The sequence below is a fragment of the Cajanus cajan genome, chromosome 11, assembly GCF_000230855.2.
Source record: "Cajanus cajan strain Asha chromosome 11, NIPB_CcT2T_4, whole genome shotgun sequence".
NCBI classification, from domain to species: domain Eukaryota; kingdom Viridiplantae; phylum Streptophyta; class Magnoliopsida; order Fabales; family Fabaceae; genus Cajanus; species Cajanus cajan.
In genome coordinates, this window is record NC_138527.1 from 22,818,554 (window position 1) to 22,844,732 (window position 26,179).

The 26,179-nt window shown below is 37.3% G+C and overlaps 2 protein-coding genes and 1 pseudogene across 2 annotated transcripts; all 3 read left to right on the plus strand.

Moving 5' to 3' along the window:
- The first annotated feature begins 213 nt into the window (after positions 1-213).
- LOC109814897 (retrovirus-related Pol polyprotein from transposon TNT 1-94) lies at positions 214-3,636 on the plus strand. Its single transcript, XM_020379414.2, has 7 exons — positions 214-745; positions 836-1,006; positions 1,223-1,314; positions 1,432-1,530; positions 1,618-1,797; positions 2,140-3,238; positions 3,335-3,636. Exons 1-7 carry the CDS (start codon positions 214-216, stop codon positions 3,634-3,636), a joined length of 2,475 nt encoding a protein of 824 aa, XP_020235003.2.
- Positions 3,637-6,723: 3,087 nt separating this feature from the next.
- LOC145953444 (protein CHUP1, chloroplastic pseudogene) lies at positions 6,724-8,007 on the plus strand (annotated as a pseudogene).
- A 14,151-nt stretch (positions 8,008-22,158) lies between these two features.
- LOC109792847 (protein CHUP1, chloroplastic) lies at positions 22,159-26,173 on the plus strand. Its single transcript, XM_083067400.1, has 6 exons — positions 22,159-22,165; positions 23,762-23,877; positions 24,164-24,345; positions 24,613-24,724; positions 25,042-25,185; positions 25,822-26,173. Exons 1-6 carry the CDS (start codon positions 22,159-22,161, stop codon positions 25,921-25,923), a joined length of 663 nt encoding a protein of 220 aa, XP_082923526.1. The 3' UTR covers positions 25,924-26,173.
- Positions 26,174-26,179: the final 6 nt, after the last annotated feature.

Sequence of the window (26,179 nt, forward strand, 5' to 3'; positions counted from 1 at the left end):
GTTCAGAGACAGGCTTTCAAGGAGAATCGAAAGAAAGATTGTAAGGCTTTATTCTTTCTCCATCAATGTGTTGATGGTTCTCACTTTGAGAAGATTGCTTTCGCTGAAACCTCAAAAGCTGCGTGGGATGCCTTGGCTAAAGCTTGTTCCGGTGATGACAAGTTAAAGAGAGTGAAGTTGTAGATATTTACACGAAAATTTGAGTTGTTCCAAATGGAAAATAATGAGAAGATCGCGGATTACTTTTCAAGAATGCAAGTTCTTGTGAATCAAATGAAAACGTGTGGTGCTACTGTTTCAAATCAGTTAATGGTGGAGAAAGTGATGCGGACTTTGAGTGCAAAGTTTGATTACATAGTTGTAACTATTAAAGAATCCAAAGATCTCTTAATAATGAAGGTGGAGGAGTTGCAAGGAACTCTTGAGGCACATGAACAACGTTTGGTTGAAAGAGACCAACAACGAGAGTCTGACCATGCCTTGCAAACCAAGGTTGGTTTCAAGAGAGATGGTGGCAAGAAACGGTGGAAGGGCAAAGAGAAAGTGCAATATAATAAGGGTGGTGGTAGAGGAAATACCTCTAATAATGGTCATTCTGATGGTGATGAAGCTAAAACTTTAGAGAAGGATGGTGGAAAGAAAATATGGAAGGGAAAAGGGAAGAAAAATTTTGATAAGTCCAAAATTGAGTGTTATAATTGTGGTACATGTGAGCACTTTGCTGATGAGTGTAGGTCAGGCAAAGGCAAGAAGGGAAATGATGAGGCATATGTAGCAGAATACGAAGAAAGCTCAGAGTCTAAGAATGTTATGCTTATGGCTACTACATGATCAGAATCTGAGGATGACTCTTGGTACATTGACACAGGGTGTTCCAATCATATGACTGGACATGAGGAATGGCTCATTGATCTTGATTCAAGCATCAGGAGTAAGGTTAGATTTGCTAATTATAGTTTTGTCATAGTTGAAGGACTTGGAAAAGTGTTGATCCAAGGGAAGAGAGGTAACATTATAGTAATTCATGATGTCTTGTACATTCCCTCTATTAAGAATAATCTGTTAAGTGTTGGACAATTAATTGAAAAAGGGTTTTCATCCAAAGTTAATGATGCTAGATTGAATTTGTATGATCAATAACATAGACTTGTCTTGAAGGCTCCACTTTCTAAGAATAGGACTTTCAAGACAAGCCTATCAACTGCCTCTAATTGTCTTGTAGCTTCAGTGGATGATGTGAGGTGGTTGTGGCACTATAGATATGGTCATTTGAACTTTAAAAGTTTAAAGTTGCTCAGTTCAAAGAAAATGGTGGTTGGTTTGCCTAATATTTAGATACCTACAACACTGTGTGAAAAATGTGTGATAAGTAAACAACTAAGGAAGCCTTTCAAATCTACTACATTCTATAGAGCAGTTTTTCCATTGTAGGTCATCTATTCAGATATTTGTGGGCCAATTGAGGTACTTACAATAGGTGGTTGCAAGTACTTCATATCTTTTGTTGATGAGTTCACAAGGAAAATTTGGGTATTTTTCATTGAAAGGAAGAGTTTACATCTACTGAGTTTGAAGATATGAAGTACTTGCATAGTGTTTCAAAAGTGGAAGAAGCAGGTAGAGAAGGAAAGTAATAACTGTGTCAAGTTCCTAAGAACTGATGGAGGTGGAGAGTTTACATCTACCGAGTTTGAATATTTTTGCAGTGAAAATGGTATCATACATGAGGTTACACCTCCATATACTCCTCAATATAATGAGCTTTTTGAAAGGAGGAATAAGTCACTACTTAACATGGTCAGAAACATGCTAAAAGGGAAGTGAGTTCCATCAGAATTTTGGGGTGAAGCTATAGTGACTGTAGCTTATATTTTAAATAGATGTCCTACCAAGAAGCTTAGTGGCATGACACCTGAAGAGAAGTGGTCTTGGAAGAAGCCTAGTGTTGATCATTTTAGGATATTTGGTTCACTTTGTTATGTGCATGTGCCATATTAAAAGAGAAAGAAAATGGATGACAATTCTCAACCAATGCTACTGTTTGGTTATCATTCAACTGGTGGGTACAAGCTGTACAATCCTGATACTAAAAGAGTAGTTGTGAGTAGAGATGTCACTTGTATTGAGAATGAAAGCTAGAAGTGGAAAGTTGCTGAGGAAAGTGTTAGAGTTTTAGATGGTTTGCCTGTAATTGATGAACTGGAGGATGAGTTGTACAATGAACTTGAAGCTGAAGAAACAACTCATGCAATGCCTAACAGAAGGTCTCAAAGAACTAGATCTGAAAATGTCAGACTTGGTGATTATGTGAGGTTCTTTGATAATGCAGTAAATAAGGAAGGATATTTGGTTCATCTAACACTTGGTGCAGAAGCTGAGCCAATAGATTTCACTGGACCATTAAAGAGTGAAGTTTGGAGAAGAGCTATGAAAGAAGAGTTACAAGCCATAGAAAAAAAATCAGACTTGGGAATTGGTGGATTTGCCTCCAAAGAAGCAACCTATTGGAGTCAAATATGGGTGTTCAAAGTGAAATTGCTTCCTGATGGATCAATCTCAAGGTACAAGGCCAGGTTAGTGGAAAAAGGTTTTCTACAAGAAGTTGGTGTTGATTATCATGATGTATTTGCACCAGTAGCTAGACTAGAAACAATAAGGCTAGTAGTTTCAGCTCCTGTTTCAAGAGGATGGAGGTCCTTCCAACTAGATGTGAAATCTATTTTTCTCAATGGAGCTTTGGAAGAAGAGGTATATATAGAACAAACACATGGTTTTACTCTATCCTATTTTCTAGGCATGGAGTTTATGCATTGTCATAGTGGTATCTTTCTTCATCAAGGAAGGTACATCACAAAAGTGTTGAAGAGGTTTGGAATGGTTGATTGTAATGATGCAATCACACCAGCTAAAGTGAATTTGAAAGTAGTGAAAGATGAAAACTCTAAGTGGATTGATAGTACGCTTTACAAACAAATTATAGGCTCTCTGAGGTTTGTTTGCAATAGCAGACCAGACATTTGCTTTGCTGTTAGAATTGCTAGCAAATTCATGGTTGATCTGAGGGTGACTCATATGGCTTTGGTCAAGAGAATTTTGAGATACTTGAAGGGAACTATAGATTATGGAATTTTGTTTCCTAAAGAATGCAAAGATAAGTTGGTTGGTTTCTATGCTAGTGATTGGTGTGGAGACAAGAAAGATAGAAAGAGTACCACTAGTTACTTTTTTATGTTTCAAGGTGCACCAATCTCTTGGTGTTCTAAGAAACAACCAATAGTGGCTCTATCTAGCTGTAAAGTAGAATATGTAGCAGCTGTTTAATGTGCTTGTTAAGGAATTTGGCTGAAATCATTGATAGTAGAACTGAGTTTGGGTGATGAAGAGAAGGTACAATTGTTTATTGATAATCAATCAGCAATTGAGCTAGCTAAGAATCCAATAGCGCATGGGATATCTAAGCATATTGAGGCCAGGTTTCATTATCTCATAGATCAAGTTTACAGAAGGAAGATTGAGTTGGTTCATTGTAGAAGTGAAGTGCAACCAACTAATGCTCTTACCAAGTCTATGAAGATTGGAATATTTTTAGAGCTTAGGAAAATGCTTGGAGTTATTTCGATGTTGGATCTGAATTAAAGGGGGGTGTTGAGTTAGTATGTAGTTAATTCAGATGTTTGTTAAGAAAAGGAAAATCAACCTATATAAAGGCATGAACACTTTTGCACATATATGAAAAAATACATACAATTTCTCTATTATCCTTCTCTTTGTTTTTAATCATTTTTTGCAACCTTTGCATCCCTAACACAACGAAAGGGCCGATCTCCAAATAAGAGTACCTGAAGTTGAATGGAAGCTCCAATTTAAGAGGAACTTTCGGAGCTTTGTTTTTATTGTTTTCAAAAATTTTCTTCTTTGCTTTCTGCGATTTCAGAGAAGGGGAAAATGTTGGGTCGTAGTGGTCAAGGGAGCTCCTTGTGGCTATTTCCTCAAGTGTGACATGTTGGGCGTGATAATTCTTCACCTACACGAAGACATTGGAATGGAGTTAAACAAATCCTTTGTTATCTTAGAGGCGCAATAGATATGGGGTTATAATGTTTGAATGTTTCTAAGCTAGAACTAAATGGTAGATCATAATGGTAGATCATAAATCAGATATTTGCTTACAAGTGGTGATATAGCATTTTCATGGTGATAAAACAAACCATAGCCATTTTGTTTAATCATGCAAAAATTTTAGCATTACATGAGATAAGTCATAAATGTGTTTGGCTAAGAAATGTGATTCAACATGTACGAAAAATTTGTGGTTTATCTTCCAAAAAAATGACATCCACAATTATATGTTAAGATAATGCTACATGTATTACATAATTGAAAGATGGATACATAAAGATAAATACAAAAAGAACATATTCTACCAAAATTCTTTTTTACTCTTGATCTTTAAAAGAATGGTGATATAAATATTTAAAAAGTTTGCTTGCGTGGCAACTTAGCTGATCTTTTTACAAAGTCATTACTAAGTTTTTGAGCAGTTGATACATAAGATCGGACTCTGTTGTCTTAAAGATGATTGTATACATGAGGGGAAAAATAAATATTAAAGAATGATGTACTCATTTTCCTTCATTAGGTTTTTATCTCATAAGATTTTTCCTAGTAAGGTTTTAGTAAAGCATATTCTAAAATAATGAACATCCAAAGGGGAGTGTTACGAATAATAATTTGTGGCTTAATTTGTAACGATCCGTCATGATCCCTACACTAAACGACACAATTATTTAAGATCATGTACTTACAAATACTAGAGTATGTACTATATCACATACATATAAGGATGAAATGACTACTCTAATATATGCAATATACATATAATAATCTTGTAAATATAAATACAACTAAGTTGTCAGTCAAGAACTATTACTATCCACACAAATCTACCATCAACAAATAGTCATCAAAACCATCCAGCTCTAATTCCATTGTATGGCCTCCACTACAACACTTGAGTCCTATCCATGCCTTGTTCTCATACCACACACACGCGCGCACACACACACACACACATATACAACATAGGAGCATCATATTAACATCTCATCTTTGACAACACAGCAATGAAGTATCATAGTATACATCAAATATCAACATAATCCAACTCTGATTCAACACAGCAACACATTTCATCATAGTTCAACATAACATATGAATAACACAATCAACACAAATAAGACTTCAAAATTTAACATTAAGGTTCAAATTTAGTATAAAAACATCATTTTTTTTGTTCCTATTCAACTTTCAGGCTCAGAAAAGTTGCATAAGTAAATGTACAAAAGCATTTTCACTTAGGAATCAATCCAATTGCATTCTTCAATCTCAAAGATGCTAATATTTAGATAAACCATAGAAAACCAAAGAAAAAAGTTGTAAAAGCGAGAGGAATTTGAATTTGTAAAGATGAAAAAGGCACCTAAGCAACGAGAAGAGAGGTGGTGGTTTTGTCGAAGCCACCTTTGCCGAGAAAAGTGAGCAACTTGGTTAATGAGGAAGCGACAACGCCCTCAGAAGAAGCTGCCATGACCAGACGCAATTGCGGAGAACGATAAACGAGGGTTCCAATGTGAAGCGAGAATGAGAAAAATAAAGTCGTGCAACTTTTCTTTCTCAATGTTTATATAGCAGAGGAGGGGTTAACTACAGAGTTAGACATGTATTCTTGACACACCAAGTTTTGCAAGATCTCGACGGATAGATGGATAGATACAAATATATTGTTACATTTGTTGTAAAGAATTCTTTTATCAATTTTATTTTTAAATTTTTAAATAATAAAAAGTAATATTAATAATTAATCATTCTTATAGATAAAATTCAAATTTAAGATCTTTAAGTTTGAAAATTAAATATAATAACAATTGATCTATTAAACATTAATAATTTTTAAACACTTTTATTAAATAACATATAGAAGTATGAAGTGTCTTGATCCTACTAGTTTACAAATTAAATATTTTTATGTATATAATTTTTGGATTGTTTTATCCTTAAATTTTTAAATAAATTAAAAACTAATTATTCTTACAAACAAAAAACATGAACTTGAGACCTTAAAATTTAAGGATTAAGCACAACATTGATTGATTCAATAAATATTGATAATTTTTAAATACTTAAAAATAAATATAGAGGTATAAAGTACCTCAATTTATTATAAGTGGAATTGAGACACTTTATATTTTTATATTTTATTTAACAAATTAGCAATAAAATAAAAATTGAGAATTAAGTAATAAAGGTAGTTAAGAGAGTAGTACAATGAGTAATTTTAGTAATTTCTTATAGGCGAACTAGCAGATTTTTGAAGTTTTCAAACAACTAGAAGCATAAAATTTTAATTCAATGATTTGGTGTCACTTCTTAGTCATCTTTGTTTACCAATCAACTGAATATTTAAGTAATCAGTGAGTGAAATGATAGTTGAAAGCACTCAACACAAGTAGTGAATATCAAATATAAAGTACCAAACTAAACATTAACCTAATAACAATTTAGAAACTTTCTTTTGTGGAGCTACATAAATTAGATGGAATCCTGTTAAAATGTCATGAAGTACTTATACTTCTCTCATTTTATTGATAATTAATGTTTTACAAGTGTATTTGTACATGCAATGTGATTCATTTCAAAAAGCTTTATCTTTAACTGCAGAGTGACATGGTTTCCAAGGCAAAAGAGGAGGTTAGCAACTTGAGGCATGCAAATGAAGACCTGCTAAAGCAAGTGGAAGGGCTACAAATGAATAGGTTCAGTAAAGTTCAGGAGCTTGTATACCTTCGTTGGGTTAATGCATGTTTGACGTATGAGCTAAGGAATTACCAGACACCCCAAGGAAAGTTATCAGCACTTGATCTCAGCAAGAGTCTTAGCCCAAAATCACAAGAGAAGGCTAAGCAGCTGATGTTAGAATATGCTGGATCAGAATGTGGACAAGGGGACACAGATCTTGATAGCAACTTCTCTCATCCTTCTTCACCAGGAAGTGAAGATTTTGACAATGCTTCCATTGATAGCTCTACTAGCAAATATAGTAGTCTCAGCAAGAAAACTAGCCTAATCCAAAAATTTAAGAAATGGGGTAAAAGCAAAGATGATTCTAGTGCTCTTTCATCACCATCAAGATCCTTTTCAGGAGGTTCTCCAAGGAGAATGAGTATGAGTGTTAAACCTAGAGGTCCCCTAGAAAGCTTAATCATAAGAAATGTCAGTGATAGTGTAGCCATCACCAGCTTTGGGCTAAGGGATCAAGAACCTACTAATTCTCCTAAAACACCAACTGACATGAGAAGAGTTCCATCCAGTGACTCCTTAAATTCTGTTCCTACTTCATTCCACTTGATGTCTAAGTCAGTTGATGGATCTCTGGATGAGAAGTACCCTGCGTATAAAGATCGCCACAAGTTGGCCTTGGCAAGGGAAAAACAACTTACAGAAAAAGCTGAGAAAGCAAGAGTGTTGAAGTTTGGTGACAATTCAGGTTTGAGCATGACCAAGGCTGAAAAAGGGAGTCCTATATCTTTGCCGCCAAAGCTTACTCAAATAAAGGAGAAACCAGTTGTTTCTGGCACTCCAAATGATCAATCTGAGGATGGAAAGAATGTTGATAATCAAACCATTAGCAAGATGAAGCTTGCTCACATTGAGAAAAGGCCTAGGGTGCCTAGGCCTCCTCCTAAACCATCTGGCGGTTCTGCTGTTAGCACAAATGCAAATCCTTCCAATGGAGTACCATTTGCTCCACCAATTCCTCCTCCTCCTCCAGGTGCTCCACTGCCACCACCGCCGCTAGGTGGTCCACCTCCACCACCTCCTCCCCCAGGAAGCCTATCAAGAGGGGAAATGGATGGTGACTGTAGAAGAATCCAGCCACCAAAACCAGCCAAACAACTTTCGGTGCTGGTGAAAAAAAATCAAAAGGGAAAATTACGATTTTGCCCCTAAGCTTTAGGATATTTACGAGATTGTCCTTGGAGCTTCAACTATAAATAGGCCTCCCCATTTCACTTGTAAATCAACTCAGAAATTACTCAAAAACACAAGTTTCCTCTTGTAGAGTGAGTGTTTGTTGAGTGAAGAGTTCTGTATTCCCACAATTTGTGGAAGGTGGTAATAAAATATTTTCGGAGTTGGTCCCGTGGATGTAGCCCTAGTGTAAGGGTGAACCACGTAAAATTCTTGTGTTGTCTACTTTCTTTTCTTTCTTTGTCTATCATCATCTAGCTAGTTTTATTTATTTGTTGCCGCCTATATGGCTGGATCCGCCTAAATGGCTGGTTTTATTAACATGTTTCTGCTTTCTTACCTAACAACTGGTATCAGAGCCGGTTGTTTCTGCTAAACAGCTGGCGAGAGTACTGTTCAAGTAAATAGTATTTTGTGAAAAAAAAATACTATTTACGTGAATAGTGAATAGTGCAAATTGGTCTTCATCACCAATTTGGCAGAAGTTTGCAGAAGCGATCCGAGAAGAAGCAGATAAGTCATGGAGAGCAACACAGGCACCATGGTGAAATTGACGGCAACAAATTATTCATTGTGGAAGTCAATGATGGAGGATCGTCTTAATTTATTGGACCTTTACGATCCAATTGAAGGCGATGGATCGAAGCCCGAAAAGATGTCCGATGGTGATTGGAAGAAATTAAAGAAGAAGACTTTAAGTACCATCCGTCAATGGGTGGATATTACTCTCTATAATCAAGTGTCCAAAGAAACAGATCCCCAAGTTCTTTGGAAGAAGCTAGAGAGTATGTACGAGACAAAGAATGCTCAATCAAAAATATTCATGATGCGAAAGCTCATGAATTTGAAACTACAAGAAGGACGAGCCGTAGCGGAGCACCTGAATGACTTCGAAGGCCTAGTCATGCAACTAATTTCAGCAGGCTTAACGCTTGAAGATGAGATGCAAGCATTGCTACTCTTGGGGTCATTACCAGACAGTTGGGATACTTTAGTAGTATCCTTAAGTAATTCTGCACCAGAAGGCAAAGTATCATTGAATATGGTTAGAAATAGCATACTCAATGAGGAGATCCGAAGAAGAGATGTTGCCAAAAATGAGACTCATGCTCTTGTCACAGAACGCAGGAGTCGAAGTAAAAGCAGAACACCAAGAGGCCATAGAGATCATTCCAAGTCCAGGGAAAGACGCAGTTGCTACAACTGTGGCAAGCCAGGCCATCTCAAGAAAAATTGTAGATTCTTGAAGAAGGAGATCTAGGACAAGAATCAGGCAAATGACAGAAATACTGCAGCAACAACATCAGCCAGTGATGATGAAATAACACTCTTATGTAATCAAGGAGAGTGTTGTCATATTGCAGAACCAGATGAGGAATGGATTATCGACTCGGCTGCCTCATACCATTGTGTTCCCAAGAGGGAATACTTTACCACCTACAGAAAAGGAGATTTTGGCCACGTGAACATGGGGAACAAAAGTACTTCACAAATAGTGGGAATTGGTGACATCCACTTACAAACTGGTGTTGGGTGCACATTAATACTGAAAGATGTGCGGCATATTCCAGATATACGTTTGAACCTGATTTCTGTGAATGTGCTGGACAAGGAAGGATATGAACATTCCATGAAAGGTGGCAGATGGAAACTCACCAAGGGAAGCTTGGTGGTAGCAAAAGGGAAGTTATGTTGCACGCTTTACAAGACATATGTAAAGGTGTGTAAAGGACAACTAAATGCAGTGGAAAATGATGCTTCACCTAATTTATGGCACAGACGACTGGCGCACATAAGTGAGAAAGGATTACAACTTTTGGCCAAGCAATCCCTTATTCCTCAAGCCAAAGGAGATTTTATGAACCCTTGTGATTATTGCGTATTCGGTAAGCATCATAGAGTATCATTCAAAAAGAGCTCCAATCGGAAAAAGAATAAGTTGGAGCTAGTACATTCTGATGTATGTGGTCCCATGGAGGTAGAATCACTTGGTGGCAATAAATACTTTGTCACATTTATTGATGATGCTTCACGAAAGACATGGGTATACCTGCTACAAGCAAAAAGTCAGGTATTCCAATGTTTTCAGCAGTTTCATGTCATGGTAGAAAGGGAAACAGGAAAACAGTTGAAGTGTATCCGAACAGATAATGGTGGAGAATACATCTCAAAGGAGTTTAAAGATTATTGCTCCAAGTATGGTATTCGTCACGAGAAAACTGTTCCTGGCACACCTCAACACAATGGCATTGCAGAACGGATGCATCGTACAATTGTGGAGAAGGTACGATGTATGCTCAGAATGGCTAAACTACCAAAGCCATTTTGGGGAGAAGCTGTACAGACTGCTGTCTATCTCATCAACAGATTACCATCAGTACCATTGGGTTTTGATATTCCAGAGAGAGTTTGGGCAGGAAAAGAAGTAAGTTACTCTCATCTGAAAGTCTTTGGCTGCAAAGCATTTATGCACGTGCCAAAGGAACAAAGATCAAAGCTGGATGATAAAGCCATTCCTTGTGTTTTTGTTGGATACGGAAATGAGGAATTTGGTTACAAGCTATGGGATCCAGAAAGGAAGAGAATTGTCAGAAGCAGAGACGTAATATTCCATGAGCACGAGACGATAGAAGATCTAAAAGGTGGGGAAGCTGCAAAACCTATGGAAGATGGTGTTAATCCAACATCTCATGTTCCATCAGAATGTGTCACTGATGGAAGACAAACCCAAGAACCAGAATATGAGACAGAAGAGCCAGTCTTTGGGGATGAAGAAAGCATAGATGAAGAAGTTGTTGTACCTGATACAGAGGCTAATGAGCAGGGGGAGCCATCCTATACCTCTGGGCAAGTAGAACCACAAATAAGAAGATCTACCAGAGAACGCCAACCATCTACAAAATACCCCAGTTCTGAATACATCCTCATTGCTGATGAGGGAGAGCCTGAAAGCTTCCAAGAAGTGCAGTCTCATAAAGACAAAGGCTGCTGGGTGAAGGCAATGCAAGAGGAAATGGATTCTTTAAAAAGGAACAATACATATGAATTAGTACAGCTGCCAAAAGGAAGAGGAGTACTCAAAAATAAATGGGTATTCAAACTAAAGAAAGATGGTGATAAGCTAGTCAGACATAAAGCGAGACTCGTGGTAAAGGGTTTCAGCCAAAAGCAAGGTATTGACTTTGAAGAAATTTTTTCTCCAGTTGTTAAAATGTGTTCTATCAGAGTCATACTAGGACTAGTAGCAAGCATGGATCTGGAGTTGGAGCAGCTTGATGTAAAGACAGCTTTTTTGCATGGTGATTTAGATGAAGAGATCTATATGGAGCAACCTGAAGGCTTTGAGGTCAAAGGAAAAGAAGATATGGTTTGCAAGTTGAAAAAGAGCTTGTACGGATTAAAACAAGCTCCACGACAATGGTATAAGAAGTTTGACTCGTTCATAAAAAGTCAAGGTTTCAAAAGAACAGATGCAGATCCTTGTGTGTATATCAACAGATATCCAAATGGTAAATCCCTTATCCTTCTCCTATATGTGGATGATATGCTAATTGTAGGCCAAGATGTTCAAATGATCAAAAATCTGAAAGTAGAATTGTCAAAGGCATTTGACATGAAGGACATGGGCGCAGCAAAGCATATCTTAGGAATGGACATCATCAGAGATAGGAAAGCAGGAAAATTGTGGTTATCACAAGAAAGATATATTGAACGGGTTCTAGAGAGGTTCAATATGAAAAATGCTAAGCCTGTTATTACACCACTTGTTGGGCATTTCAAACTCAGCAAGAAATCATGTCCAACAATAAGGGAGAAAATGTCAACAATTCCATACTCTTCAGCAGTCGGAAGCTTAATGTACGCTATGGTGTGTACAAGACCAGATATCGCTCATGCTGTTGGCGTCGTGAGTAGATATTTATCAAATCCCGGAAGACACATTGGGAAGCAGTAAAATGGATCTTGAGATACTTGAGAGGAACATCCAAACTGTGTTTAAGATTTGGAGGAGCCAAATCAATTCTTGAAGGCTATACAGATGCAGATATGGCTGGAGACCTTGATGATAGAAAATCCACTTCAGGATATATATTTATTTTTTCAGGGGGAGCTATATCATGGCAATCTAAGTTGCAAAAATGCATTTCCTTATCCACAACTGAAGCAGAATATGTTGCGGCTACTGAAGCTGGAAAGGAGATGTTGTGGATGAAGAAATTTCTTCAAGAACTAGGGTTGAAGCAAGAGGAATACATAGTTTATTGCGATAGTCAAAGTGCTTTAGACTTGAGCAAGAATACTATGTACCACTCTCGGACTAAACATATTGATGTAAGGTATCACTGGATCAGATTGGCCATTGAAAAGCAGTTATTCCAGTTAAAGAAGATTCATACAGATAGAAATGCTGTTGATATGCTAACAAAGAATGTGACCAGAGAAAAGCTCAGACGATGTATCGAGCTTGTCGGGATGACTGTGGCTGGAGGGGGAGATTTGTAGAAGAATCCAGCCACCAAAACCAGCCAAACAACTTTCGGTGCTGGTGAAAAAAATCAAAAGGGAAAATTACGATTTTGCCCCTAAGCTTTAGGATATTTACGAGATTGTCCTTGGAGCTTCAACTATAAATAGGCCTCCCCATTTCACTTGTAAATCAACTCAGAAATTACTCAAAAACACAAGTTTCCTCTTGTAGAGTGAGTGTTTGTTGAGTGAAGAGTTCTGTATTCCCACAATTTGTGGAAGGTGGTAATAAAATATTTTCGGAGTTGGTCCCGTGGATGTAGCCCTAGTGTAAGGGTGAACCACGTAAAATTCTTGTGTTGTCTACTTTCTTTTCTTTCTTTGTCTATCATCATCTAGCTAGTTTTATTTATTTGTTGCCGCCTATATGGCTGGATCCGCCTAAATGGCTGGTTTTATTAACATGTTTCTGCTTTCTTACCTAACAACTGGTATCAGAGCCGGTTGTTTCTGCTAAACAGCTGGCGAGAGTACTGTTCAAGTAAATAGTATTTTGTGAAAAAAAAATACTATTTACGTGAATAGTGAATAGTGCAAATTGGTCTTCATCACCAATTTGGCAGAAGTTTGCAGAAGCGATCCGAGAAGAAGCAGATAAGTCATGGAGAGCAACACAGGCACCATGGTGAAATTGACGGCAACAAATTATTCATTGTGGAAGTCAATGATGGAGGATCGTCTTAATTTATTGGACCTTTACGATCCAATTGAAGGCGATGGATCGAAGCCCGAAAAGATGTCCGATGGTGATTGGAAGAAATTAAAGAAGAAGACTTTAAGTACCATCCGTCAATGGGTGGATATTACTCTCTATAATCAAGTGTCCAAAGAAACAGATCCCCAAGTTCTTTGGAAGAAGCTAGAGAGTATGTACGAGACAAAGAATGCTCAATCAAAAATATTCATGATGCGAAAGCTCATGAATTTGAAACTACAAGAAGGACGAGCCGTAGCGGAGCACCTGAATGACTTCGAAGGCCTAGTCATGCAACTAATTTCAGCAGGCTTAACGCTTGAAGATGAGATGCAAGCATTGCTACTCTTGGGGTCATTACCAGACAGTTGGGATACTTTAGTAGTATCCTTAAGTAATTCTGCACCAGAAGGCAAAGTATCATTGAATATGGTTAGAAATAGCATACTCAATGAGGAGATCCGAAGAAGAGATGTTGCCAAAAATGAGACTCATGCTCTTGTCACAGAACGCAGGAGTCGAAGTAAAAGCAGAACACCAAGAGGCCATAGAGATCATTCCAAGTCCAGGGAAAGACGCAGTTGCTACAACTGTGGCAAGCCAGGCCATCTCAAGAAAAATTGTAGATTCTTGAAGAAGGAGATCCAGGACAAGAATCAGGCAAATGACAGAAATACTGCAGCAACAACATCAGCCAGTGATGATGAAATAACACTCTTATGTAATCAAGGAGAGTGTTGTCATATTGCAGAACCAGATGAGGAATGGATTATCGACTCGGCTGCCTCATACCATTGTGTTCCCAAGAGGGAATACTTTACCACCTACAGAAAAGGAGATTTTGGCCACGTGAACATGGGGAACAAAAGTACTTCACAAATAGTGGGAATTGGTGACATCCACTTACAAACTGGTGTTGGGTGCACATTAATACTGAAAGATGTGCGGCATATTCCAGATATACGTTTGAACCTGATTTCTGTGAATGTGCTGGACAAGGAAGGATATGAACATTCCATGAAAGGTGGCAGATGGAAACTCACCAAGGGAAGCTTGGTGGTAGCAAAAGGGAAGTTATGTTGCACGCTTTACAAGACATATGTAAAGGTGTGTAAAGGACAACTAAATGCAGTGGAAAATGATGCTTCACCTAATTTATGGCACAGACGACTGGCGCACATAAGTGAGAAAGGATTACAACTTTTGGCCAAGCAATCCCTTATTCCTCAAGCCAAAGGAGATTTTATGAACCCTTGTGATTATTGCGTATTCGGTAAGCATCATAGAGTATCATTCAAAAAGAGCTCCAATCGGAAAAAGAATAAGTTGGAGCTAGTACATTCTGATGTATGTGGTCCCATGGAGGTAGAATCACTTGGTGGCAATAAATACTTTGTCACATTTATTGATGATGCTTCACGAAAGACATGGGTATACCTGCTACAAGCAAAAAGTCAGGTATTCCAATGTTTTCAGCAGTTTCATGTCATGGTAGAAAGGGAAACAGGAAAACAGTTGAAGTGTATCCGAACAGATAATGGTGGAGAATACATCTCAAAGGAGTTTAAAGATTATTGCTCCAAGTATGGTATTCGTCACGAGAAAACTGTTCCTGGCACACCTCAACACAATGGCATTGCAGAACGGATGCATCGTACAATTGTGGAGAAGGTACGATGTATGCTCAGAATGGCTAAACTACCAAAGCCATTTTGGGGAGAAGCTGTACAAACTGCTGTCTATCTCATCAACAGATTACCATCAGTACCATTGGGTTTTGATATTCCAGAGAGAGTTTGGGCAGGAAAAGAAGTAAGTTACTCTCATCTGAAAGTCTTTGGCTGCAAAGCATTTATGCACGTGCCAAAGGAACAAAGATCAAAGCTGGATGATAAAGCCATTCCTTGTGTTTTTGTTGGATACGGAAATGAGGAATTTGGTTACAAGCTATGGGATCCAAAAAGGAAGAGAATTGTCAGAAGCAGAGACGTAATATTCCATGAGCACGAGACGATAGAAGATCTAAAAGGTGGGGAAGCTGCAAAACCTATGGAAGATGGTGTTAATCCAACATCTCATGTTCCATCAGAATGTGTCACTGATGGAAGACAAACCCAAGAACCAGAATATGAGACAGAAGAGCCAGTCTTTGGGGATGAAGAAAGCATAGATGAAGAAGTTGTTGTACCTGATACAGAGGCTAATGAGCAGGGGGAGCCATCCTATACCTCTGGGCAAGTAGAACCACAAATAAGAAGATCTACCAGAGAACGCCAACCATCTACAAAATACCCCAGTTCTGAATACATCCTCATTGCTGATGAGGGAGAGCCTGAAAGCTTCCAAGAAGTGCAGTCTCATAAAGACAAAGGCTGCTGGGTGAAGGCAATGCAAGAGGAAATGGATTCTTTAAAAAGGAACAATACATATGAATTAGTACAGCTGCCAAAAGGAAGAGGAGTACTCAAAAATAAATGGGTATTCAAACTAAAGAAAGATGGTGATAAGCTAGTCAGACATAAAGCGAGACTCGTGGTAAAGGGTTTCAGCCAAAAGCAAGGTATTGACTTTGAAGAAATTTTTTCTCCAGTTGTTAAAATGTGTTCTATCAGAGTCATACTAGGACTAGTAGCAAGCATGGATCTGGAGTTGGAGCAGCTTGATGTAAAGACAGCTTTTTTGCATGGTGATTTAGATGAAGAGATCTATATGGAGCAACCTGAAGGCTTTGAGGTCAAAGGAAAAGAAGATATGGTTTGCAAGTTGAAAAAGAGCTTGTACGGATTAAAACAAGCTCCACGACAATGGTATAAGAAGTTTGACTCGTTCATAAAAAGTCAAGGTTTCAAAAGAACAGATGCAGATCCTTGTGTGTATATCAACAGATATCCAAATGGTAAATCCCTTATCCTTCTCCTATATGTGGATGATATGCTAATTGTAGGCCAAGATGTTCAAATGATCAAAAATCTGAAAGTAGAATTGTCAAAGGCATTTGACATGAAGGACATGGGCGCAGCAAAGCATATCTTAGGAATGGACATCATCAGAGATAGGAAAGCAGGAAAATTGTGGTTATCACAAGAAAGATATATTGAACGGGTTCTAGAGAGGTTCAATATGAAAAATGCTAAGCCTGTTATTACACCACTTGTTGGGCATTTCAAACTCAGCAAGAAATCATGTCCAACAATAAGGGAGAAAATGTCAACAATTCCATACTCTTCAGCAGTCGGAAGCTTAATGTACGCTATGGTGTGTACAAGACCAGATATCGCTCATGCTGTTGGCGTCGTGAGTAGATATTTATCAAATCCCGGAAGACACATTGGGAAGCAGTAAAATGGATCTTGAGATACTTGAGAGGAACATCCAAACTGTGTTTAAGATTTGGAGGAGCCAAATCAATTCTTGAAGGCTATACAGATGCAGATATGGCTGGAGACCTTGATGATAGAAAATCCACTTCAGGATATATATTTATTTTTTCAGGGGGAGCTATATCATGGCAATCTAAGTTGCAAAAATGCATTTCCTTATCCACAACTGAAGCAGAATATGTTGCGGCTACTGAAGCTGGAAAGGAGATGTTGTGGATGAAGAAATTTCTTCAAGAACTAGGGTTGAAGCAAGAGGAATACATAGTTTATTGCGATAGTCAAAGTGCTTTAGACTTGAGCAAGAATACTATGTACCACTCTCGGACTAAACATATTGATGTAAGGTATCACTGGATCAGATTGGCCATTGAAAAGCAGTTATTCCAGTTAAAGAAGATTCATACAGATAGAAATGCTGCTGATATGCTAACAAAGAATGTGACCAGAGAAAAGCTCAGACGATGTATCGAGCTTGTCGGGATGACTGTGGCTGGAGGGGGAGATTTGTAGAAGAATCCAGCCACCAAAACCAGCCAAACAACTTTCGGTGCTGGTGAAAAAAAATCAAAAGGGAAAATTACGATTTTGCCCCTAAGCTTTAGGATATTTACGAGATTGTCCTTGGAGCTTCAACTATAAATAGGCCTCCCCATTTCACTTGTAAATCAACTCAGAAATTACTCAAAAACACAAGTTTCCTCTTGTAGAGTGAGTGTTTGTTGAGTGAAGAGTTCTGTATTCCCACAATTTGTGGAAGGTGGTAATAAAATATTTTCGGAGTTGGTCCCGTGGATGTAGCCCTAGTGTAAGGGTGAACCACGTAAAATTCTTGTGTTGTCTACTTTCTTTTCTTTCTTTGTCTATCATCATCTAGCTAGTTTTATTTATTTGTTGCCGCCTATATGGCTGGATCCGCCTAAATGGCTGGTTTTATTAACATGTTTCTGCTTTCTTACCTAACAACTGGTATCAGAGCCGGTTGTTTCTGCTAAACAGCTGGCGAGAGTACTGTTCAAGTAAATAGTATTTTGTGAAAAAAAAATACTATTTACGTGAATAGTGAATAGTGCAAATTGGTCTTCATCACCAATTTGGCAGAAGTTTGCAGAAGCGATCCGAGAAGAAGCAGATAAGTCATGGAGAGCAACACAGGCACCATGGTGAAATTGACGGCAACAAATTATTCATTGTGGAAGTCAATGATGGAGGATCGTCTTAATTTATTGGACCTTTACGATCCAATTGAAGGCGATGGATCGAAGCCCGAAAAGATGTCCGATGGTGATTGGAAGAAATTAAAGAAGAAGACTTTAAGTACCATCCGTCAATGGGTGGATATTACTCTCTATAATCAAGTGTCCAAAGAAACAGATCCCCAAGTTCTTTGGAAGAAGCTAGAGAGTATGTACGAGACAAAGAATGCTCAATCAAAAATATTCATGATGCGAAAGCTCATGAATTTGAAACTACAAGAAGGACGAGCCGTAGCGGAGCACCTGAATGACTTCGAAGGCCTAGTCATGCAACTAATTTCAGCAGGCTTAACGCTTGAAGATGAGATGCAAGCATTGCTACTCTTGGGGTCATTACCAGACAGTTGGGATACTTTAGTAGTATCCTTAAGTAATTCTGCACCAGAAGGCAAAGTATCATTGAATATGGTTAGAAATAGCATACTCAATGAGGAGATCCGAAGAAGAGATGTTGCCAAAAATGAGACTCATGCTCTTGTCACAGAACGCAGGAGTCGAAGTAAAAGCAGAACACCAAGAGGCCATAGAGATCATTCCAAGTCCAGGGAAAGACGCAGTTGCTACAACTGTGGCAAGCCAGGCCATCTCAAGAAAAATTGTAGATTCTTGAAGAAGGAGATCCAGGACAAGAATCAGGCAAATGACAGAAATACTGCAGCAACAACATCAGCCAGTGATGATGAAATAACACTCTTATGTAATCAAGGAGAGTGTTGTCATATTGCAGAACCAGATGAGGAATGGATTATCGACTCGGCTGCCTCATACCATTGTGTTCCCAAGAGGGAATACTTTACCACCTACAGAAAAGGAGATTTTGGCCACGTGAACATGGGGAACAAAAGTACTTCACAAATAGTGGGAATTGGTGACATCCACTTACAAACTGGTGTTGGGTGCACATTAATACTGAAAGATGTGCGGCATATTCCAGATATACGTTTGAACCTGATTTCTGTGAATGTGCTGGACAAGGAAGGATATGAACATTCCATGAAAGGTGGCAGATGGAAACTCACCAAGGGAAGCTTGGTGGTAGCAAAAGGGAAGTTATGTTGCACGCTTTACAAGACATATGTAAAGGTGTGTAAAGGACAACTAAATGCAGTGGAAAATGATGCTTCACCTAATTTATGGCACAGACGACTGGCGCACATAAGTGAGAAAGGATTACAACTTTTGGCCAAGCAATCCCTTATTCCTCAAGCCAAAGGAGATTTTATGAACCCTTGTGATTATTGCGTATTCGGTAAGCATCATAGAGTATCATTCAAAAAGAGCTCCAATCGGAAAAAGAATAAGTTGGAGCTAGTACATTCTGATGTATGTGGTCCCATGGAGGTAGAATCACTTGGTGGCAATAAATACTTTGTCACATTTATTGATGATGCTTCACGAAAGACATGGGTATACCTGCTACAAGCAAAAAGTCAGGTATTCCAATGTTTTCAGCAGTTTCATGTCATGGTAGAAAGGGAAACAGGAAAACAGTTGAAGTGTATCCGAACAGATAATGGTGGAGAATACATCTCAAAGGAGTTTAAAGATTATTGCTCCAAGTATGGTATTCGTCACGAGAAAACTGTTCCTGGCACACCTCAACACAATGGCATTGCAGAACGGATGCATCGTACAATTGTGGAGAAGGTACGATGTATGCTCAGAATGGCTAAACTACCAAAGCCATTTTGGGGAGAAGCTGTACAAACTGCTGTCTATCTCATCAACAGATTACCATCAGTACCATTGGGTTTTGATATTCCAGAGAGAGTTTGGGCAGGAAAAGAAGTAAGTTACTCTCATCTGAAAGTCTTTGGCTGCAAAGCATTTATGCACGTGCCAAAGGAACAAAGATCAAAGCTGGATGATAAAGCCATTCCTTGTGTTTTTGTTGGATACGGAAATGAGGAATTTGGTTACAAGCTATGGGATCCAAAAAGGAAGAGAATTGTCAGAAGCAGAGACGTAATATTCCATGAGCACGAGACGATAGAAGATCTAAAAGGTGGGGAAGCTGCAAAACCTATGGAAGATGGTGTTAATCCAACATCTCATGTTCCATCAGAATGTGTCACTGATGGAAGACAAACCCAAGAACCAGAATATGAGACAGAAGAGCCAGTCTTTGGGGATGAAGAAAGCATAGATGAAGAAGTTGTTGTACCTGATACAGAGGCTAATGAGCAGGGGGAGCCATCCTATACCTCTGGGCAAGTAGAACCACAAATAAGAAGATCTACCAGAGAACGCCAACCATCTACAAAATACCCCAGTTCTGAATACATCCTCATTGCTGATGAGGGAGAGCCTGAAAGCTTCCAAGAAGTGCAGTCTCATAAAGACAAAGGCTGCTGGGTGAAGGCAATGCAAGAGGAAATGGATTCTTTAAAAAGGAACAATACATATGAATTAGTACAGCTGCCAAAAGGAAGAGGAGTACTCAAAAATAAATGGGTATTCAAACTAAAGAAAGATGGTGATAAGCTAGTCAGACATAAAGCGAGACTCGTGGTAAAGGGTTTCAGCCAAAAGCAAGGTATTGACTTTGAAGAAATTTTTTCTCCAGTTGTTAAAATGTGTTCTATCAGAGTCATACTAGGACTAGTAGCAAGCATGGATCTGGAGTTGGAGCAGCTTGATGTAAAGACAGCTTTTTTGCATGGTGATTTAGATGAAGAGATCTATATGGAGCAACCTGAAGGCTTTGAGGTCAAAGGAAAAGAAGATATGGTTTGCAAGTTGAAAAAGAGCTTGTACGGATTAAAACAAGCTCCACGACAATGGTATAAGAAGTTTGACTCGTTCATAAAAAGTCAAGGTTTCAAAAGAACAGATGCAGATCCTTGTGTGTATATCAACAGATATCCAAATGGTAAATCCCTTATCCTTCTCCTATATGTGGATGATATGCTAATTGTAGGCCAAGATGTTCAAATGATCAAAAATCTGAAAGTAGAATTGTCAAAGGCATTTGACATGAAGGACATGGGCGCAGCAAAGCATATCTTAGGAATGGACATCATCAGAGATAGGAAAGCAGGAAAATTGTGGTTATCACAAGAAAGATATATTGAACGGGTTCTAGAGAGGTTCAATATGAAAAATGCTAAGCCTGTTATTACACCACTTGTTGGGCATTTCAAACTCAGCAAGAAATCATGTCCAACAATAAGGGAGAAAATGTCAACAATTCCATACTCTTCAGCAGTCGGAAGCTTAATGTACGCTATGGTGTGTACAAGACCAGATATCGCTCATGCTGTTGGCGTCGTGAGTAGATATTTATCAAATCCCGGAAGACACATTGGGAAGCAGTAAAATGGATCTTGAGATACTTGAGAGGAACATCCAAACTGTGTTTAAGATTTGGAGGAGCCAAATCAATTCTTGAAGGCTATACAGATGCAGATATGGCTGGAGACCTTGATGATAGAAAATCCACTTCAGGATATATATTTATTTTTTCAGGGGGAGCTATATCATGGCAATCTAAGTTGCAAAAATGCATTTCCTTATCCACAACTGAAGCAGAATATGTTGCGGCTACTGAAGCTGGAAAGGAGATGTTGTGGATGAAGAAATTTCTTCAAGAACTAGGGTTGAAGCAAGAGGAATACATAGTTTATTGCGATAGTCAAAGTGCTTTAGACTTGAGCAAGAATACTATGTACCACTCTCGGACTAAACATATTGATGTAAGGTATCACTGGATCAGATTGGCCATTGAAAAGCAGTTATTCCAGTTAAAGAAGATTCATACAGATAGAAATGCTGCTGATATGCTAACAAAGAATGTGACCAGAGAAAAGCTCAGACGATGTATCGAGCTTGTCGGGATGACTGTGGCTGGAGGGGGAGATTTGTAGAAGAATCCAGCCACCAAAACCAGCCAAACAACTTTCGGTGCTGGTGAAAAAAAATCAAAAGGGAAAATTACGATTTTGCCCCTAAGCTTTAGGATATTTACGAGATTGTCCTTGGAGCTTCAACTATAAATAGGCCTCCCCATTTCACTTGTAAATCAACTCAGAAATTACTCAAAAACACAAGTTTCCTCTTGTAGAGTGAGTGTTTGTTGAGTGAAGAGTTCTGTATTCCCACAATTTGTGGAAGGTGGTAATAAAATATTTTCGGAGTTGGTCCCGTGGATGTAGCCCTAGTGTAAGGGTGAACCACGTAAAATTCTTGTGTTGTCTACTTTCTTTTCTTTCTTTGTCTATCATCATCTAGCTAGTTTTATTTATTTGTTGCCGCCTATATGGCTGGATCCGCCTAAATGGCTGGTTTTATTAACATGTTTCTGCTTTCTTACCTAACAGTGACAAAGTTCACCGAGCTCCTGAGCTAGTTGATTTTTATCAAACATTGATGAAAATGAGGCAAAGAAGGATACTTCATCACTTTTAGTTTCTTCAACAAGTCTTGCATTTTTTCAAAGTGGTTAGCACAACGTGCATTCACTATTTTACTGTTACCACCGGAAAGTTTGCAAAATAAACAAAAGTTAAAACTGATGCATGCGCGTACTCTTGATTTGAGAAAAAGTATTTAATATTGTGCCTATATATACACATTAGTACGTGAGAAAAAGATATAAAAAAATACACACAAGTTCGTCTATTTCTTCTTCAAAATTATTTTTACTACTAAAATATATTTTTTGGAGTGATGTTTTTTGGTTCGGGGATCTTTCACTGCACTCGAACGGTCTAATGGGTTGACATATCTTAGGAGAGGAGCGCATTATAAGATTCAAAATTACCAGTGTAGTGGGGGTGTTTTCTCTTTAACACTACTAGAATTTATCTTATTTCATGCGACTTTTCCTGCGAATTTTTATGAAAAATTCGTGTTGTTCCTACAATTTTTTCTGCGAAATATTATCTGCAGGTAATACCTTCGTAGATAATATATTTTTTCAAATTTTAAAATTTGTAAGAAATTTTTCTGCGAAATTTCTTGCGAAAAAAATTCGCAAGAAAGTTTCCTGCAAAAAAAATTTGCAGTAAAGTTTCATGCAAAAAAAAATTCGCAGGAAAATTCACAAGAAAGTTTCCTACTAATTTTTTCGCAAGAAATTCTGCAGAAATTTTTTTTACAAAAAAATTAAAGAAATTACTATAAATTCTATCAATAATTCTTCAACTTTCAAATGCTCACAATAAATTCATCCGAAGCATTTGTTTCCATGAAACCAACATGTGATACATAATCTTTTAAATTCTAAGATTGTAGATTATAAGTCTAACACTCAACCATACAAATCAACTTGTATGATAAATGTTGTCCCAACTTATATACTCTTTAATTGTTTTATTTTCAATCGATATGGGACTTGAAATTTTTTTTAAAATTTAAACTTATAAATTTAAATATTTTTTCAAAAAAAAATCTACATGAAAAGTTACCTACAAAATTTTTCTACCATTTAGTAATTACTTGCAAATTTATTTTTGCAAGAAACAAAATAAAATTCTTACAATATTTTCTGCAAATTTTTACCATGGAAAAATTTCTATGATTATTAAAATTGTAGCAAAATTTGTAAGAAATATCTGTAAATTATTTTTCGGAAATAAATTCGCAAAAAATTTCAGCAAATATTTTTTTTGCAGGAAAATTCACAAAAAAATTTTGCAAATATTTTTGTTGCAGGAAAATGAAACTTTTCTAGTAGTGTAAGGATAGCGCTCTACGTGCTTCAACCCAAACTACTCTAAACTTATTATTTAATATTTTAATTTACTCTTTGTGTTTAATTAGTTGTTACTTATTATTTTGTTTTTAATTTTATAGTATTTATTGTGTTGTTGACATTGGTTTCATTGATAAATCTAAATATTTTTTTTTTGTGCTCTATTAAATTTATTTTCTAACAGAAACACAAGGTGATTTTGTCAATTCATTGGCAACTGAAGTTGGAGCAGCCTCCTTCTCGGATATTAATGATCTGGTGGCCTTTGTCAACTGGCTAGATGAAGAGCTTTCCTTCCTGGTATGCCTTTAGCTGTCGTTGCATATTCATCAGTGAAATTTTATGATAAACCACAGAAGTCAACTCTTTAGTGCTCTCCTTAAAATTTAAAACATTCCTTCCTAGGAAACCTCTTCATTTTCCTCTGCTTAGGAAATGATTCAAATTTTTTATGACTTAATGGTTCACTTGTAATCACGTTTTCCCACATCAAAAACAGAAAAAATAAATCTATTTTCCACATTTTGTAACTTTATGTTCAGTGGCTTCTGCATACTTATTCACCTCATTTTATTCCTTATGCAAGGTTGATGAACGAGCTGTCCTCAAGCACTTTGATTGGCCTGAATGGAAAGCAGATGCACTAAGGGAGGCAGCTTTTGAATATCAGGATTTGATGAAATTGGAGAACAAAGTCTCCACCTTCATAGATGATCCCCAACTCCCATGTGAAGCTGCTCTGAAGAAAATGTATTCACTGCTTGAAAAGTATGCATCCTTTCCTTCTATAGATTTATTTATCTTGAATACCATTGGTAGATACCTACTTGAGTGCTTAATAACATAATCCTTACAGATAAAGCTGTTTAAATCATTTTCTCATGTATACTTGATTCGTAATTTCAAGTCACAAAAATGTTTAACGTTACATATACACGTTTTGTATGTCATGTTTCTTACAGTTCTCTAGAACTACACACCTGTTACTTCTTTTATCAACTCATATCTTCATTTGTGTTATATTTTTGTTTCCAGAGTGGAGCAAAGCGTATATGCACTCTTGAGGACAAGAGATATGGCTATTTCACGTTACAGGAAATTTGGAATCCCAGTAAATTGGCTATTGGATTCAGGAGTTGTTGGCAAGGTATGCTTCTATACTAATACGATTGGTTTATATTGTGTTCACACAAGAGGTTGGACTCTTTCTTTATCTGTTAAGCGTACAATTTTAAATATCATGGAAATATTACCAGTATGCTATACCTATTTGAAGAAAAGGAAAAAAAAAATGCGACAAATAGTGCATAATGGGTTCATCAGGGTAAGATTGTATCATGGCGGATAATGCCATGAATAGATTTACAATTTATAGTCACTACTGTATGCCTTGGAGTATCTGTTATTATAACGTTGATGATGTAGATAATATGGTCACTTTGTGTTATAACCCTCACATTGCAGATCAAGCTTTCTTCTGTACAACTAGCAAAGAAGTATATGAAACGTGTTGCATTTGAGCTTGATGCATTATCTGGCCCTGAAAAAGAACCAGCCAGAGAGTTTTTGATTCTGCAAGGAGTGCGTTTCGCTTTCCGTGTCCATCAGGTAATTCTAGGTCACTTTTTTCATCTGCTTGAGCTGAAAACATGTATCATTCTTCCGAGTACCTTTGAGGTCATAACTCATTAGCACTGATTTTGCTTAGGTATACTTAGCTAGCTGAAGTAGAAAAATAATTACTGCGAAAGTTTCCAACTCATTGTTTATGGTTGAAAACACATTACACTTTATAGGCCATTACAAGATGTTATTAAAATGTGACTTGTATTGCGTTGATCTCCAAATTTTGTGATTTATACAAATTAGTTTCCAAAGAGATGAATTTATTAACACGAATAACTTCAGGAATTCACTTATAAACAGAAATTTTGGCATACCAAAGCAATATAAATAAGATTTTCATATATTAATTCGTACTTTTCTAGTTTTTTAAATATAGTTGTTTGCCGATAGAAGGGTATTAAGAACATATTACTCCTATTAATTGAAATGAATATTGGCCTCACTAGTTTAGCTACGAGACCCATCAAACGGGAAATCAGTATTTAATGGGATTCACATAAATTTCACCTAATAAGAGTGTTGAAAAAGAATGCTTTAGCATTTCTTGTCAGAAAGTGTAATGTGAAAATTTGTTAAACACAGAATAATACATACTAATGATGGTGTTGAACTCTTCAGTTTGCAGGAGGCTTTGATGCAGAGAGCATGAAGGCTTTTGAAGACCTAAGGAGCCGCATCCAATCCTCCCAAGCTAGTGAAGATATCAAATCAGAAATATAGGATATCCATCAGAATTTTTACCCTTCTTTTGTAGCTGCGTCTCATATAAATATATGTTACCTTTTCAGCTGCGTCTCATATAAATATATTTTGCCTTTTCAGCTGTAAATTCCATCTTGCTTTATTTTGCATAGCCTATACATATTGGATGTTATACAATGATGATAAGAGAATCATATTGTAATTGTTACTTTGAACTCCAACATAATCCTACCTCTGCCTATTTTCATGTTTATCCCTATTATAAGATTCAACT

Coding starts and splice junctions, on each gene's coding strand:
- LOC109814897 (XM_020379414.2), top strand. CDS start 214: ATGGAAAATAATGAGAAGATCGCGGATTACTTTTCAAGAATGCAAGTT. Junction 1,007..1,222: donor GTTGATCCAAGGGAAGAGAG/GTAACATTATAG, acceptor ATTGTCTTGTAG/CTTCAGTGGATGATGTGAGG. Junction 3,239..3,334: donor TTACTTTTTTATGTTTCAAG/GTGCACCAATCT, acceptor GTGCTTGTTAAG/GAATTTGGCTGAAATCATTG.
- LOC109792847 (XM_083067400.1), top strand. Junction 23,878..24,163: donor ATGAAGAGCTTTCCTTCCTG/GTATGCCTTTAG, acceptor TCCTTATGCAAG/GTTGATGAACGAGCTGTCCT. Junction 24,725..25,041: donor ATTCAGGAGTTGTTGGCAAG/GTATGCTTCTAT, acceptor CTCACATTGCAG/ATCAAGCTTTCTTCTGTACA.